The sequence below is a fragment of the Conger conger genome, chromosome 3 (genome assembly GCF_963514075.1).
Source record: "Conger conger chromosome 3, fConCon1.1, whole genome shotgun sequence".
NCBI classification, from domain to species: Eukaryota; Metazoa; Chordata; class Actinopteri; order Anguilliformes; family Congridae; genus Conger; species Conger conger.
In genome coordinates this window covers 61,548,403-61,566,511 of record NC_083762.1, presented here as the reverse complement: position 1 = coordinate 61,566,511, position 18,109 = coordinate 61,548,403, and the positions used below count along the sequence as shown (strand labels likewise).

At 38.5% G+C, this 18,109-nt stretch overlaps 1 protein-coding gene across 1 annotated transcript; it reads left to right on the top strand.

Moving 5' to 3' along the window:
- The first annotated feature begins 8,481 nt into the window (after positions 1-8,481).
- Positions 8,482-15,637, top strand: LOC133123993 (NXPE family member 4-like). The gene is made up of 5 exons (XM_061234760.1): positions 8,482-8,577; positions 12,932-13,581; positions 13,846-13,907; positions 14,509-14,724; positions 15,079-15,637. Exons 2-5 carry the CDS (start codon positions 12,959-12,961, stop codon positions 15,615-15,617), a joined length of 1,440 nt encoding a protein of 479 aa, XP_061090744.1. The 5' UTR covers positions 8,482-8,577; positions 12,932-12,958; the 3' UTR covers positions 15,618-15,637.
- The last annotated feature ends 2,472 nt before the right edge of the window (positions 15,638-18,109 follow it).

The window sequence follows — 18,109 nt, the reverse complement described above, 5'->3', positions numbered from 1 at the left end:
AACCAATAACCAATATTCTTTTTGTGAAGGTGAAATTGTATGCTCAGTTTAAAATCAATGTATGTTTATTGCAGTTCTAAACAAGCAATCGACTAGCTTCAGTAGTTCGAGCAAGCAATCTAGCCATTTCGGGGGTTTAAAATGCAAACACCATACAGAATTGAATGCTATAGTAGAGTTCTAAAATAATTTCTGTAGCTGTTAGTGTTACAATAAGCCATAAGTCAACCATGTCGTTTCTTAAGGTTCACTGAAGATCCGTGTTTATTCATTGAGAGCAAATTCAAACTGAACGTAGCTTTCCACTATGCTGTACATACAAATAGACAAAGCAATACACCATTGCACAAATGTTGCACGAAATATTACAATATGCTGTTGACATTCAAAAGCTACAGTCGTACAAGCAAGCAATCTGCAGAAATTTCAGAGGGTTAAGAATGCAAATACCGCATTGAATTAAATGCTACAGTGCAGTACAGTTGTAAAATAATTTCTGTAGCTGTTAGTGTTACAATAAGCCATAAGTCAACCATGTCGTTTCTTAAGGTTCACTGAAGATCCGTGTTTATTCGTTGAGATGCAAATTCAAACTGAACGTAGCTTTCCACTATGCTGTACATACAAATAGACAAAGCAATACACCATTGCACAAATGTTGCATGAAATATTACAATACGCTGTTGACATTCAATCCCGAAGCTACAGTCGTACAAGCAAGCAATCTGCGGACATTTCAGAGGGTTAAGAATGCAAACACCACATTGAATTAAATGCTACAGTGCAGTACAGTTGTAAAATAATTTCTGTGTGTTTTAAATCTGTAGCTGTTAGTTCACTTATGGCTTATTCTATGGCGTTTCTTCATGTTTATTCGTTGACACACAAATTGAAACTACCGGCAAACCGAACTTCACATTCCACTATGCGGTATCTACATAAAAATAAATAAAGCAATACCATTATCATTAGGCTATTTATCCATTGGATATTGAAAGTGAAAATTCCCTGCTTTCAACAAAAAATGGACAAATTAATTTCACCACCACGATTGTCCCACGCCATATGAAATGCATTGGCATATAAAATGCAAGTTTATCATTACATAAGAATATATCAAATTGTACAGACCTACATTGGCATGAAATTTAAATGATTAGACCAGTATGGTAAAATAGACCCGGTGTAATGTCAGGCAAATATTGCGTGACCACGGAATTTTCAGTGCATAACCCCATCTGTAACAAAGTTGTTAACGGCAGCATATATACAGATTTCATGCGAATGAAGTCTATCAAGCAGAAGTCATAGAGAAGAGGGATGAAAACATGAAAAATTCTCATTTTAACTGATTCATTAAAAAAAAAAAAAAGACTACACAAATGCAGGGATTTAACTACAGGTTTCTGCAGCTGTGAGGTTACACTGCACAATGTTAATGTGAATATAAATATTTAATTTGCCAATTAGGCTGACTTACTTTTATCTGACTTGCAGAAAATGCAATTAAATTTCTCAGTAATCCAGTAAAAAAAAAAAAAAAAAAGATACAACCCCTACCCCATAAACAGTAATCGGTTAACCAGTTAACTGTTTAAAAAATGGGATGGTAACCGGTTACAAAAACTGATGATTTGTCACATCCCTAGTAACTTCATCATGCAGCAAGACAATGAACCAAAACACACAGCCAAAATAACAAAGGACTTCATTAGGGATAAAAAGTTGTTTTAGACTGGCCAAGTCAATCACCAGACCATAACCCAATTGAGCATGCATTTCACCGCCTGAAGAGGAGACTGAAGGGAAAAAACCCTGAAACAAACAACAACTGAAAGAGGCTGCAGCAAAAGCCTGGGAAACAATCATAAAAGAAGATTGCAACAGTTTGGTGATGTCACTGGGTTGCAGGATTGATGCAGTTATTGCAAGCAAGGGATATGCTAGTAGGGCGGCCTGTAGCGTAGTGGTTAAGGTACATGAGTGGGACCCACAAGGTCTGTGGCCCTTAACCCTGCATTGCTCCAGGGGAGGATTGTCTCCTGCTTAGTCTAATCAACTGTACGTCACTCTGGATAAGAGTCTGCCAAATGCCATTAATGTAATGTAATGCTACCAAATATTAAGTGTTATTTACTTTAATTTACTTAAATACTCTCTGTATTTAAATAAATGAAAATACTATGTTCCAATACTTTTGCTCACTTAAAAATTGGGTGGTCTGATAACAAAGGTGCTATGTTCTATGAAGTTTAACACATAAAAGCAGGTTTTTTAATATTTTTAAATTTTAACACCAAATGTATTCAATGTGTAGGAACCACAATCCCACAGGACAATTCTGCGATGTCCACCCCGCATGACGTCTAGCTCGGTAATGGCGGGAGCAATAAACTTTCCCGTATAAGAGCAAGGTATGTTCTTGGGGAAACTCTTTAATTCACTTCTTTTCGACGCACCCTTTTTGGCCATTCTCTTCAGCTCATCTGCCCCGAGACTCGGACAGAGGCTGAACTCTGCACAGCGCACTACCAGGCCTACGGACACACCTAGTTACCACGCGGTAACTTAGAGGCCTATAGCGAGTGGAAACTGGTGTAGGCGGAACGCTACATCAGTTTACCCCCGCAAAGCTCAGCAACAAACTTTTACACACGGAAAAAGGACCAGCGAACATTTTTCAGAACTGAACGGACGACAACGCACAGCTGAGAACACCCCAGCTTTGCGCACCTCTCCAGGGGCCTCATTCATTCACATCAAAAGGTTGCGTACGCATGAAACCCAGGACGTGCGTACGCACAAAAATATTCTGATCTATAAAACAGTGCATACGCACATCCCACGCCAGTTTTCCTTTATAAAACACAATCAACTCTAAATGTGGCGCACCTTTGCCAGCTTCATGTCCCGCCCACAGTTGCCTATAAATAGGCAGTGAAACACTGGCCCCTAATGAATATGAATTTCACGAAGACGACAATGGCAAACGCTGAAAAGAAGACCAACAAAAGGGATTTCAGCCATTTGATTGCCTCTGAAAATCTACAGGTGTGGTAATTATCCTGATTGATTGTAAATGACGAACAGTTCTGCACAACGAATGTGATGATGACAATGATAATAATAATAATAATAATAATAATCCATCCATCCATTATCTGAACCCGCTTATCCTGATCAGGGTCGCAGGGGGGCTGGAGCCTATCCCAGCATACATTGGGCGAAAGGCAGGAATACACCCTGGACAGGTCGCCAGTCTATCGCAGGGCACACACACCATTCACTCACACACTCATACCTACGGGCAATTTAGACTCTCCAATCAGCCTAACGTGCATGTCTTTGGACTGTGGGAGGAAACCGGAGTACCCGGAGGAAACCCACGCAGACACGGGGAGAACATGCAAACTCCGCACAGAGAGGCCCCGGCCGACGGGGATTCGAACCCAGGACCTCCTTGCTGTGAGGCGGCAGTGCTACCCACTGCACCATCCATGCCGCCAGAAGAAGAAGAAGAAGAAGAAGAAGAAGAAGAAGAAGAAGAAGAAGAAGAAGAAGAAGAAGAAGAAGAAGAAGAAGAAGAAGAAGAAGAAGAAGAAGAAGAAGAAGAAGAAGAATATTATTATTATGTCTATGTCTAGCACCATTGAAAACACAGTTACAAAATTAAGAGATAAAACGAACAAAAATTCATAACAATAAACACATTATAAAACACAATATATGAATATGATAACAATATATTAAACTATGCACTCGTATCTGCCCGACTTGTAAACGGCATCAGTGCAGCGTAATTTGTCCGACTGTTCACCATATTATTTATGAGAATACATTTAATAACATGAAGTATTGTTTAACAATTCGTCAACATATTTGAGGGATTATTTTACAACAACATCTCCGTTTATATTTATCATCCTAAATCATATTTTTTGGGCACTCCAGGGAGCATCAATCAAACAGCTGTTTGTTTATTCGTTATAAGACAGGCTTTTATCCGTTTTGGCAAATTAACTCTTCATATAGGATACGTGAGAGGTAATATTTCGATTTATTTTACACAGTGGTATCTGTTTTGTATCATTTTCGACTTCTCTCGTTGCCAAATGTTGTGTTGCACTTAGGAAGGGAGAGAACCCGTATAGCGCGATTCAACAATACAACACTTTAATAAGTATAACAGGGACGAAGCACGTCCTTACAGCAGCCATACCCAGCCACAACTCCCGGCAAATCTTTCTACCTTTTTACATCCTGTTTCACTTCCCGTTTTTCTGGTCTTACGTCACGAGCATTAAAGGCCCAGGACACAACAGTATCAATTTCACACCATTTCTCGCGTTTCATCCCATTGCCATCGGAGTAGCAGTTTCTCATTTCTCCAGTTAATGTGCATACGCATGGGTCAGAGTTTCCGTGGAGGACCGCACATTTTCCCGTCAAGTTAGTTTTTATAAATGCCAAAGTTTGCTTAGAAATTGGCGTACGCATTGTGCAGTCTTTCAAAGAACTTCCAACCTTCAGGTTACCGGTATGTTTAATAATTGATATTGGTTATTTTAATTATTAATTAAAATACTAAATTTGTGGCTAGATATTTCTGATAACAGTAATTTTATGAGACTGATTACTTTTTGCAGTTATACTGCTACACTACATTAATTGGCGCCCCGGTTTCGAAGAGAGTAAAATCCCTACGTTATTTGCCCGTGCGAGGACCCTACAAATGTATTGCAAAAACAAAGGAATCGGCCTTGCTGTACCAATATTTTAGAGGGGACTGTATGTCTAAATTAGTTTCTATGAGATTGTTTGAGATTATATAGCCTACATTTTATGGTTAAAACATTTGGGTAAGAAAAACAATGCGGTACAAATATCTTGCATCGGTTTTTGTCCATCCACTGTGTATGCACTATGCGCCTATTGCCTTATGCATTATGCATAAGTTTTTCCCCCTCATTCTGGCCCTACACATGCATGCACTGGTTATATACTGTGTAACTCTACAACCACCGTTCTCTCTAGACAGCTAATTTCTCAGTACATAGCTTCTAAAACTTCTGTGTTCTTTTTACCAAAACTTGTCAGGCTGGCTTATTTCACTGTGATATAATAATATAACAACCCATTTTATTTTTGATGTAAGTGACTAAATCCATGGACCTGGAGCAGGTGAGCTTGTAAATGGATTAATGTGTCTCCTCTTTCTTATCTTTTCCCAAACATAATTTGGTAATTCTTTCTCTTGTGCAGAATTCTACAAAGTCAAAACAGTGCAACTCAAAGGAAAAAAGTATACTTCAAAGGATGTGTGAATTATTCTTTAATTTTGTTTTCATTATTATTATTATTATTATTATTATTATTATAAAAAATCATATATATAATATATAATATATATAATAAGACAAATTATAATTCAAACAAAATGGAAGAATCATTATTTGTGTTCCTTTGAATCATATTTTTTTCCTTTAAGTTTGACTTCACTTTGACTTTTCTTTTGACTTCAAATGTTAAAATGCATTCCATCTGTTGGAAAATGTCTTAACTGGTTCAGAAGGCAGACTTTAAGATTTGATCTTACCGTACCAGAACTTTGTATTACTTCCTTAATACCATTGGCAAACATGGATCATTATTTTGTGTTAAACTAATTGTTACTATCATTGTAGAACTGCTACAATCACAAGACCACAACACTTGAACATAGAATTGAATCCAAATATGTTTTGTTTAATATGTCTTATATTATCACAGTGACTGATAGTAGTCCTAATGTGCAATTTTATCATTAATTATATTTCTTGTGGTTTTTTCAGACATTTGTATTTCCTCCTCTGTCCAAAGAGTGCCTTTTTGAATGAGGTGTGGCTTTGTTATGGTTGGAATGAAACCCTACAGGACAGTAGATCTCCAGGAACAGGTTTGGGCAGCCCTGTTCTAGATGGACCATGTCTTACGAATGAAACTAGAGGAACTAATTTAACGTATTTGCACCACACCTGTGGAATAAATTTCATGAGGCACTTAAGCTTGATTCATTGGTGTCCAAGGAAAGAGAGAGAAGACCGGGGTAACTGGATGCAGCAAGATGTATTGCTTCTATGAATGCTGATGTCCTCTGACATCAAAGCCATACTAAAGCCTGATTTGTACTTCTGCGTTGAGTCTATGCAGAGGCTAGGTACCATGTAGCCGTGTTACCTACGGCGTAGCCTGACCTTCCTAACCACACGTTACACAGCGACATCTTGCTGCTTCACCATTACAGAGACAGCATATCATGTCAAAAAGACTATATTTTTCATTATATTATATATTTATTGAGTCTAATGTATTTTTATTCATTTGTCCTTCAGAGCACAACAGACCTTCCACCAGCAGTTAAGCATCATGTTGAAACAAGGGGATACACATTTTCGAGAAAGAAAATCATATTAATTTGTTTTTGTTTCTTTATAGTTTTTTTCAAAGCATGCAAATTGTCGTCAATATCGGTACGAACAATTTCATTTTTCATCCATTTTTGGTGGTAGTTTAATCTCACAGTAAGAATTTCAAAATTCAAGTATCAGAATTTCAAAGACATTTTTTTCCAGTTTTGCTGTTTGCATTATAGTCACTAGATATTTCTTGCCATGATTTGTATATACTCACAGAGCACCTTAATACACCTACTTTTTAATGTGATTATCTATTCAGCCAATTGCATGGCAGCACTGCAATGCATAAAATCATGCAGATTTGGGTCTGGAGCTTCAGCTAATGTTCACATCAACTGTCAGAATGGGGAAAAAAATGTGTTCTCAGTGATTACGACCGTGGCATGATTGTTGGTGCCAGATGGGCTGGTGTGAGTATCTCTGTAACTGCCGATCTCTGGGATTTTCACACACTACAGTCTCTAGAGTTTGCAGAGAATGGTGCAACAAACAAAGTCCAGTGAGCAGCGGTTCTGCGGGCAGATTCATTGTTATTGAGCGAGGTCAGAGGAGAAGGTCAAAGCTGACAGGGAGGTGACTGTAATGCAAATAACCACACATTACAAGAGTGGTATACAGAAGAACATCTCTGAACACACAACACGTGAAACCTGTAAGTGGATAGATTACAACACCAGAATACTTAATACGTTTAATAAATACCTAATAAAGTGATCACTGAGTGTACATGATGCTACCAAAATCATAAATGTCCAAAATGAAGGTGTATAATGTAGGCCTAGGTGAATGCCAATTATTTCAATATTGGTCCCTATCAGTACAATTGCGTTATTCTCTCAGCAAATGTACTGCTGTACTGTATAGTGATTACAGTTCATTGAACGTAACAGAAGTGAAACTGTATTAAAGTCAATAATAATAATAAAAAATACTTGCATGATGCTTAAATTCAGATTTGTAAAGCATGAGACCTTTCTGCAAATTTTAAAGCAAGATTAATTTTTATTTTATTGCTTATAAATTATATGGAAAAAAGAAAAGGGCCCTGTGCAAAAATTTGGGAACCCTTTTGGATGAGTCTTTGTTACTTTTTAAAAACATGATTACTAAAGCCTAAACCCAGGTGATTTACTCATTAGGGCTTCAATGAGTCAGGTGAGTATAATTCCAGGGTTGAACTTTTTATTCTGAAGTAACTCCATGCATTCTAATATATCCAGCTGCAGTGGCTGTTCTGTCTGGTGTTAACAACCATGGGTTCCTCTAAACCAGGGCTGCCCAAACCTGTTCCTGGAGATCTACCGTCCTGTAGGTTTTCACTTCAACCCTAATTTGGCACACCTGATATTACTACTAATACCTACTAAGTAGCTCAAAGAGATCTGAAGCTGTTGAATGAGGTGTAGCTTTGTTATGGTTGGAATGAAAACCTACAGGACAGTAGATCTCCAGGAACAGGTTTGGGCAGCCCTGCTCTAAACAATTGTTTAAGAATTTCAGAATAAAGATTCCACCAATTCCACCAAGAAGGAGAAGGTTACAAAAAAACTCTAAATGTTTCAAACTACCTATTTCCACTGTCAGAAACATTAGAAAATGGAACAGTTGAAGTCAAGGCAAGGTCTGGAAGACCAAGAAAGATCTCAATCAAAGTCATTTAGATCACATTTCTTCCCTATTCTGATATTTGGTCTAAAAAACAGCTGAACCCCTTGCATGCCTTTATGCCACATGACTGGCTGATTAACTGTTTGCTTGTGTACAGTCCTACCTAATGAAGTGCTCACTGAGAGTATATAAAGGTGAAGTTCAGTTATAGTGGACTGGGACAGGGGAAAACACTGTTTTCTAGGTATAGGTAGGTTTAATGAATGCTCTGAAACTCATGGTATATGTTCTTCACTTAAGTGTAAAAAGTATTCTTTATTTACTTTTCATGCATATTTGTACATTATAGTGCTCACTATATGTTTATGTTGGTTGGCTCTTCCATTCCAAATTTCAATGTCAATATCTCACTAATTTCAAAACCAATCTCAATGCCATTTTGTAGGTCTATTACAATGGCAACGGGCTCGACAACCATCCAACGGGTCCAGACACAACACCACTCATTCTGCCGGTAATTCAGATGCTTTTTTAAGTGCTTTTTCTAATTTCATGGCTGTATATTTTATTACATTAAACCTCAATATTCTATATTTTGACAATAAATTGTCCATAGATCTATCTTGGGGAAAAACAATGCTAACATGAATGAGGCTAATCTAAAGTTCTAAATGAACATGAGACCATTATGTTCAGCAACATTATCACATGCAGGAGGTAGCCAAGAAGCTATATGACATTATATAGCACACGCACAGTCGGCTAGAAGCAGCCACTCTCACTCACTGAAGTGGCAAGCAAGGGAGGCCAAAAAGACCAGCAAGGTTGATGTACATAAACAGAAAATGTATTGCTAAATTGCCAGCAATGTTATTTTATTAAGGTAGTCTAACGCCAACAAAGTGAGCTCACTAGGCTAGCCAGCTAGCTCTAGCTACATGAAAAACATGTCAGTGGCTGTGTTAATGCCAGCTAGTTAACAAGCTATCCTAGCCTATAGTTAGGCTTTTAAAAGTAGTTTGCGATCTACCTTGCTAGTTAGCTGACTGGCTGACATGCGAGAACATGCAATGTCACTACCTAGCAAGATAGTAATATGCAAATACCATGTTGATGGCAGACAACTGGTGTCTACTTAAGATCTGACTGAGGAAATGAGTTTCAAACAGCAGAATTATCCTTGAAATGGAAAACTCTAACTATACACCATGCATGCTTTATGCAAACTAGCTATGAGAAAAAACCTTTGGTTGAGAATTCAATTCAACCCAAAAAAAAAAACCCCACTTTTTGCCAATAGGCACCCACATATAAGAAATGGGGAGAATGGGATTTTGTTTACTTTAGTTAGCTAGTGGGCCAAATAGATTCTTTAATATAAGTTGTCTGACAAGGGTTTTACATTTACAGTGATTAAATATTAATTAAACCTCAGTGTAAAAACTAAGGAAATAATCACAAAAAAGCATGTTTTAAGTTAAATGTATTTCCTAGCAAATTAAATTGATTCTAACGCTAACATCAGCCTGCTGTCCATCAAGGTAGCAGCACCAGATCCTTGACAACATGCTACAGCCCTGTAGTATATATGTTTGTGCAGAACAAGACTTTCTTATTTATACCAAATTATTTGTATAGCACTAACATGGCAGCATATACTTATTTTGATAAACTCAACAGATATTACATACAACATGATAGCATTTATTCTTACAGTGAGAATCAAAGTGATTTGTGGGTGACACTTTCATTGAGTGAATGTGAATACACAGTAGTTAGCCATGACTTTGTTTAATTACTTTTGGACAAATATTCATAATTGTGTATAGACCCATATATGTACATACTGCAGGTATATATATGCGTCTACACTTTTATCCAGAATGACATACAGCAGGCCTGTATGAATAAGATCATAGCAATATACACTCTATACTCTACAATATACATTTTAATGTAGGATCTATTAATTTATCACACTAGTTTAAAAAATGTTTGCTATGTACCAACAGTTCGTGGGCAATCTTGGTTGAAAAAGTGATACTGGATATGTGGTCCCAAATAGGACACATGGGCATGTTGTAAATAAAACATGCTTTAGAAAAATGCAAAATAAGTTTGATCTCTCTAAATTTAATATGCAAAATTGCCAGTGCACTACTGTATGATTATGAATAATTTGAGAGGTTTGAATCTTAAACAATCTGCCTAGTGGTGAGCACATGTTGTTTGACATACAGTAGACATTAAACATGGCTGGAACAGCTGTCAGAGATCTGTGCTGCTACCTTGATGGAGAGCAGACTAGCTTAATCAGTTTAATTTCAGCAAATGCAAACATTTCACTTTTTGTGATTAATTTAATATTACTGGCACCTATCCTAGAATCACCTGTTGTTCAGGCGTTTCCTTTCACATGGATAGTTCACAGATAAAAGAGCAGGCAGTGACTGTCTTGTCTTGGCTTTCGCCTTTGCTTCCATCTGTGGAGATTGCATTTGGTGTCAGAGGCATACACCATTAAGACCAGAGAACTAACTATGGCTGAAAAACAACTAGTTCGTAAGAGGAGAGAACATTACATTACAACGCATTTAACAGATGCTCTTATCCAGAGCGATCAAAGTGCAGATCAAACACAGGAACAAGTAGGAAGAGGACCCTAGAAGACAGTACAGTTCAGAGTCCTAGCGTGATCATACAGATGCAATTGGAACCCTAAAGAACAGAATTCTTCATAAAGAAGGATAGCACAGAAACTGGGTATATCAAGTATTGTATTTTGGAAAGTCTTGAAAATCAAACCACTCTTGGGCTCAGAAATATACCTGTCTCCAGAGGACAGGTGAAAACACCACAAGCTGCTTCATGCAGACAACTTCATGTAGAATTATAGGGGCTACACTGCAAGATGTATGCTTTTTGAAAGGCCAGATTAAAAGATCAGATTAGAATTTGCCCAAAAGGACAGCGACAAGGGTTTTGGAACAAAGGATTATAGATAGATGAGACCAAAATAAGCCTTTACCAAAATGATGGAAAACAAGAAATACTGAGAAAGGAAAAAGCCCAATGATCCAAATCATGTCACCAGACATGTTCACAAGTCATCAAATGCAAGTCTGAGTCAAGTCTCAAGTCTCTGAGGGACGAATCCAAGTCAAGCCTCAAGTCACTGAGCTAGAGTCCAAGTCTAGTCTCAAGTCTCCAGAATGGAGACTTAGGACAGCCTAAACAATAGTATGGATTTTGTCAAATAAAAAATTAACCCAGTCGGGGCCTGATGTCCTGGGGTTCTGTATACACTTGTTTAAGATTTTTTTTTTTTAAATAGACACTGGAATAGAGTCTGATGCAATTGGATATATTGTCTATGACTCAAGAGTAACATGCAAGAACCCAAGCTGGTCTGCGCAGAATAATGACATACAAACAGTTTCTTATGCATTCCAAAGACAGACAAGACGGATGAACAAGACGGACTAGACAGACAGGTCTTATCCAAACAAATCCGCTATGTTATCCTGTTTCTCTTGTGTTCACTTTCCCTTGGGCACTGCTGGCAATCATATATCACAGCGGTTACTGGTGATAAATTTGCTAGACAACCAGTTGTATGAGTTATTATATCCTGGATTTAGTGTCAGTGTTCTTATCGTGCTCCTTACACTGCCATGGCCTTCTTTGCACAGGAATGTACAGAAATGCATCTGAAAGTAAAAAAAAGATTGATACAATACACTTATTGTAGATGAGTAACTAATACAAAGTTATTTGAAGACTTTAACTCTGTCAAGGGAAATTTTATAAGTTTTTAAACTTTAAGAATTATTAGTATGTATAAAATGTGTTTCTGTTGGGGAGGGGTAGATGTCTGTGTATGGGTAACTTAAGCGCGACTGACTCTGACTCGACTCCCCATCTCTGCATGTCACCTCATCTGTGAAATCTAGATGATAGTGTCATGGATTGGGCATGTGTGATTGGACATGGCTGCTTCTGGAAGAGGCTCATACATTCTTATTGTTGATGTAATGGTGGATGGCAGCAGTAGGTTGAATTTGGAAGCATACGGACAGATTTTGTTTGGCTATGTAAAAGAAAATGTCATGTTTTATGCTTGTCATGTCATGTTTCATGTTTAGTTATTGTATTGTCATGTGATGTATTATGTTAGTCTAGTCTCGCCACGTTTTTATGTTTTACTTCTTGTTACATTTTAATTTCATGTCATGTCACGTTTCATGTTAGTTCTTGTTACGATTTACATCACATTATATCAGGGCTGCCCAAACCTGTTCCTGGAGATCTACTGTCCTGTAGGTTTTCACATCAACCATAACAAAGCCACACCTCATTCAACAGCTTCAGATCTCATTGAGCTACTTTGTTGGTATTAGTAGTAATATCAGGTGTGCCAAATTAGGGTTGAAGTGACGTCATAGACGTCATCATGAACAGCAGTACATGTGAATATCTTTAAATAAGAAAGCAATGCACCCCCCCTCCCAATGAGCTTACAAGATTTCCATCTTTATTTAAAATGTACAGTTTAAAGCATTTTTAATCATTTAAAAAACTGGTTTAAGCAGGGATTAATGTTGTGGTTGATTGGTGTAAATACCTTCTTTTTTTTCTCATTCATCGTTTGAACTCAAATTCAAATAACTTGATTATATAAATAACAAATGTCACTCTACCATTACCATACTTTTTGAAGGGGCTGTAAATTTAGGTTTTGGGGTGGGTTGGACATTGGTGGTCTATTCTCTGCTTTGAGCATCTAATACGGTTAATTCTCAAAAAAAGGTTTTTCAATTCCAGATGTTCTTGAATTCAAGCTTCCTTATAATGTTCTGTCCTTGCAGGCAGAAACGAGGACCCCTCACAAAGAAATGACCGTAGATGAAGTAATATTCTCATTATCATGGGCTCCCTCAACCTCCAACTTTACCTTTTTCAATGACTCTTCCAGTGCTCAGCACAGTTTGGTCAGGCTAGAGCAGCCTAGGGCCCAATACTGTGTGGGGGATACACTGAATGTGCTCGTGGAGATGAGGAACTATGCAGGGCACCCAAAAGCCTATGGTGGAGACTTCATCCTGGCCCGGATCCACTCTCCAGAGCTTGAGGCAAGTGCATCAGGAGACATCACTGACTTCCAAAATGGATCCTATCACGTGCAGTTCCGCTTGTTTTGGCCCGGAGAGGTGCAAGTCTCTGTGCGTTTGATCCATTCCTCTGAGGCAGTTAAGATCCTCCAGGGAGACTGGATGCAGGACTACAATAAGGTCACGCACATAGGAACCTTTATCAACGGGAAAAAAAGAGAGAAATCTCAGTGTGCCTTCCGCCTGAGCTCAAACAGACCCTTGTGTGAGTACAGGAAGAAGGAGGATGGAGAATATTATGCTTGTTATCGTCCCAAGACCCTTCCCTGCAACTCTCTGACCACCATGCAGTCCTACAGCCAATCAGGTCCTAAACTCACAAAGGAGGAGGCTCAGCTATTAGCCAAGTAAGGCATCTGCTACTCTCAATATTGTATGTGTCCTGGTCTAATGACTCCCAAAATGGTAGTTTCACTTCAGCTGCTGGAGCCTGCTGCTCAAAAAGGTTGATTTTACTTGGTATTTACTTACATCTTATTTCATACAATACAAATTAATAAATGTATTTGTGACAGGAATGAACCGTTCTACTTGCTGAGTCAGTGAGTCAGTGGAAGTTTGCTGTGTTTGTTTAAACATTTAAAAGTCATGTTCATAATTGCATTTTAAAGGGAGAACACTGGACTGGAAATAGAAAACGGCTTCAACCCTGTGACCGTCGTCGGTTGTATTGGTATGTTTTTGTCTGTGCTTGAATTGAGAAATACATTTTTTAACATTTGGATCACATTTACAATCAGAATTCTCAATAGGAAACCTGTAATTTCAATGGTTGGCAGTCCTAAGACCAAGAAAATAAATCTACATACCAACACAAATCCACCTCCTAATCAGTGGTGCACATCCCATTGTTTTTCACTCCCCTCTATTATACTCCCCCACTATCACACCTCCACTACCCCAGAAGTATTTGCAGCAAAGGAGGGGAGTTAACGAGTGGAGAAAATGAGTGAAGGAGGGGCAGTGAAGAAAATTGGGCTTGAAGCTTATCGGCTTCACTGTCATAGCCACGACTCCTCGCTGAAGTTTGGCTCACTCAGTTCTCGAACAACCCTTGTGCCAGATGGCGACTCTCATGAATGTGCAGACTGAGTGATAGTCTGTATGCAGTGATTAGGAGGTGAATTGAAACTGAGGATAGGGGATGGAAGTCATGACTTATTAAAGAGCTCCCTGCACTTCACAAAGACAATATCGGTTCCTTGGTATCATGGCTATATTCCCAATCTGGATTTATCTGGCCACCTAACTTTATCTCTGTCCTTTTCTTTCAGGTGCACTGCACAGACCAATGGAAAAGTGTGCGGTAGGAATGAATTCCCCTTTTCCTGGGGGATATTTCCATTCAAAAAGGTGGTCTTCTTCCTTCTGTCAGATAGGCCCCTTTCTCAGTAAAGTTACCATTCAGAGATGTTTAAAGGGGAAGACTCTTTACCTATTGGGTGACTCTACTGTACGTCAGTGGATGGAGTATTTGAGAAGGCTGAAAGGTAAGGATTTATACAGCGAAAAGGGAACTGCTTGGTTTTATACTAGCTGAAGACAGGAATGTCAATGTATACATTTTAATGCCATTTTATTTCCTCTTATCAAATATTGAACATATCATTTCACAATTCATAAGTTATATTTTGTGCAGCTTGTGTCATTCCATGGAGCTAAAAATAATTACAGTTGCAGGCTCCTAATTTGTACTGGGCAGGCAGAGTGGCATTTCCAGTTAAAGCATTAGTTGTTTGTTCAATGTCCACCCCAAGTCCAAAACTGAATAGGGTTTGGAAGGATAGTTTGTCACTTTGTGAAAAATGTCCTAACATTTCAATTTATTCATTATGTTTCCTCAGTTCTGCAAACTATAAAGGGATCTCGTTTAGAATCATTCTTCGCTGCCGACACCAATAGCAACATCACCGTCCGGTGGATAAGGCATTATCATCCCTGGCTTAGTCATTTGCCATGCAAGATAAAGACATCAGTCACCATTCCACAAGTACTGGACCGCATAGCTGTTGGTGGCAGGCGGAAAGATGTGATCGTGGTCATCGGAATCGGCCAGCATTTTCGGCCCTACCCCCCAGAAGTCTTTATCCGAAGGCTACAAAGTATCCGCCGGGCGATTCTGCGGTTACATGCCCACAGCCCCCAGACAGTTGTTGTTATAAAGCTGGAGAACAGTATTAAACTGAAGTCATCGATGATAAGTGACAGCAACTGGTATGGCTACATTCATAACCTGGCTCAGAGGAAGGTGTTCAAGGACCTGAACGTGGCTCTGGTTGATGCCTGGGATATGACTATTGCTGCCAACACTTTTAACGTCCACCCTAATGATGTAGTTGTGTCTAATCAGGTGGCTCTGGCTCTGTCATTCTCCTGTCATTAAGCATTGGTTCTCTCTAAAAGGTTCTGGGCTTATATATTATATATTTGTATATATTTGTAAATTGTGGAACAGGTAGGACCTGATCCGCACCCATAACAGGTAAAGCATTGAATTATGTGATGTACACCTAATCAAGTGAGGTACCTATGAAGCCAGGTGTTTGAATGTGATTTGTGTTTTCCTTTGTGCTTCACTCGTTTGCATGCCATTCCATATAAAGAGTGCCTGAATCCGAGGTATGTAGACTAATTATTCAAGATTCCTACTTCATGTTGACAAAAGCAGAAATAAATATGGAATGCATTACCAGAAACAAGAGCATGTATCCGGTGTGTATTTAAAATAATTATTGAACCCTCCATTATTTCTGTGATCCAGTTTTCAGGTGTCCTGTACACGGTTCCAGTTATGAGCAGTGTAATTAAGCTGCTTTCTCCAGTTCTGTATTCATAAGACTGATCTGAAGTAATGTAGCATGACCCTGAGAGCGAGTAGGCCAAGTTAGCTGATCTAAAACATGAGATTGAAACCATTACACGCTGTAAATAAACAGTGTGGACCATTAATGTCACTCTTGCTGCAAATCCCTAATTTTGGAGACAATAGCTTGTGTGGAGGTTAACGTCATAGGTAGGGCATTTTGCTCGGTAAGAATGATGTTTTTGGACAGTGCGACCATGAAGTGCCTGAGCCTCAAAGTGTGTTTTTTTAATTAATTTTTTTATCTAAAGGGTTGACTCTCATCTTCTTTTTTTCAAAAATTGTATTACTTGACACAACTTCCGCCGTACAAACACATTTCTTGACCACATTTGCGGGTCTGAATGTGAATAGCACACACATACGTTTTTATTGTTAGCTTTGTCTATGAGTTAATATTTTCCTATTTCATAAACGTAAGGCAAGTTGCATATTGTTTATTATTGTTGATCGTGCCATCACGTGGCAACTAAGTTAGCCTAAGATATTTTCTCTATTTTATATGATTGTATCTCTCTCTCTCATTACATTACATTTACATTTTTGGTTGGAATTTTGTCAGTTTTAAACAACAAAACTGATACATTTACACTGCCCAGTTCGTAGGCTACACATTATGCTCTTCAGATATCACGGCTGTTAACAGATGGAGAATGTCATGAGATTATATCTCAGGCCTGCAATATAACTGAACAGTCACAAGGAATAGTTTGTATGGATGGTCTGGAGCAGGTGTAAAGGTACGGACATTTTGGCATAGGCACAGCAATCACACTATTTCAACCCCCAGAGCAAGAAATATTCACACAGATTATTAGTAATAACTATTCATTCATGATCGCAGTCGAGCAATAATCGTTATCGAGTTGCGTTTATTGAGGCTCCAAGCACAATTAACCCTCCTGTCATGTTCAAATTTAGGGAACAGCAATAATGTTCCCGGGTCAAATTGACCCGGTGCATGTTTCACCATCTGAAAGTAGTTTAAAAAGATATTTTTCTCCATAAACATTATCTTTAGCTCAATTAATATCAATTTAATTAATATTTAGTGTAATCAAGTTTTTCACCTCTTACAGATCCTGGTTTACTGATGAGAATCAATTCGTTTTCCATTAAAAAAATTTATTTCAAACTCTTTTTTTCTGTACACTGGGAAAAATGTGTCATTCACCACATTTGCTTCAACACATTCTTATTTTACTTTGGTTTTTTTCCATCATTTTTGAAATAGTTTTTGTTATGGGGGCATGTTGATTAATTCAAACAATACATCTCTTCTGTTAGGTGTCAAACTGTCCCTTTAAATTCAAATATACATGTTTAAACTACATTGAATTTTTGACAATGTTTACAATGTTTATAACAGGAAACCTGGACAAGAAGAGGAGATCAATTTGTTTGTGTGTGTGTGTGTGTGTCTCTGAAGCACATGAGTGGCAGTAGGTCACCACATGTTTTGGGCAAATTAATTTTTTGCGCTTGAAGCATGGTGCTCCTCCAATAGGCTTACCAGTGTACACCTGCATATTCAATGCATAGCTTGAACAAGCTGCCCAGATCTTTATGCCATATTTTGCTGGCATTGAAGGCATGTATTGCCTAAAGGGGCAGCGACCTCTGAATGCCACCAGGCTTTCATCCACGGTGACATTAGGACCTGGGTTGTAGAGTAGTGGCAGCCACTCTACCCACTTGTTCCACACTGTCCTAATCTCTCTCCCGTCTGCCAGCTCTTTTCTCCTGATTATCAAACCTGATGACCCTTGAGAAAATATGTAAGATCTCCAAAGACATGGTGGCTCGGAATATGGCCCTGCCTGTCTCTGCATCCCACAGGCTGGCTGTCGATTCACCTTTGGACTTATAAACCCCAGCCAGGATGAGAAGCCCCAAATAAGCATGTAAGTGCGTATTGTCCAGTTCTCTCCACTCCTGCCCAAAAACACGCCGCCCTTCTAAATGAGTCATTTCTGGAACAACTTTCCGGATTGAATCAGGAATGACCAACT

Bases quoted from the DNA above. Each gene is read 5' to 3' on its own strand.
- LOC133123993 (XM_061234760.1), top strand. From the start codon at position 12,959: ATGACCGTAGATGAAGTAATATTCTCATTATCATGGGCTCCCTCAACC. The intron at 13,582-13,845 runs GTAAGGCATCTG...TGCATTTTAAAG, and splicing joins GAGGCTCAGCTATTAGCCAA to GGAGAACACTGGACTGGAAA. The intron at 13,908-14,508 runs GTATGTTTTTGT...CTTTTCTTTCAG, and splicing joins GACCGTCGTCGGTTGTATTG to GTGCACTGCACAGACCAATG.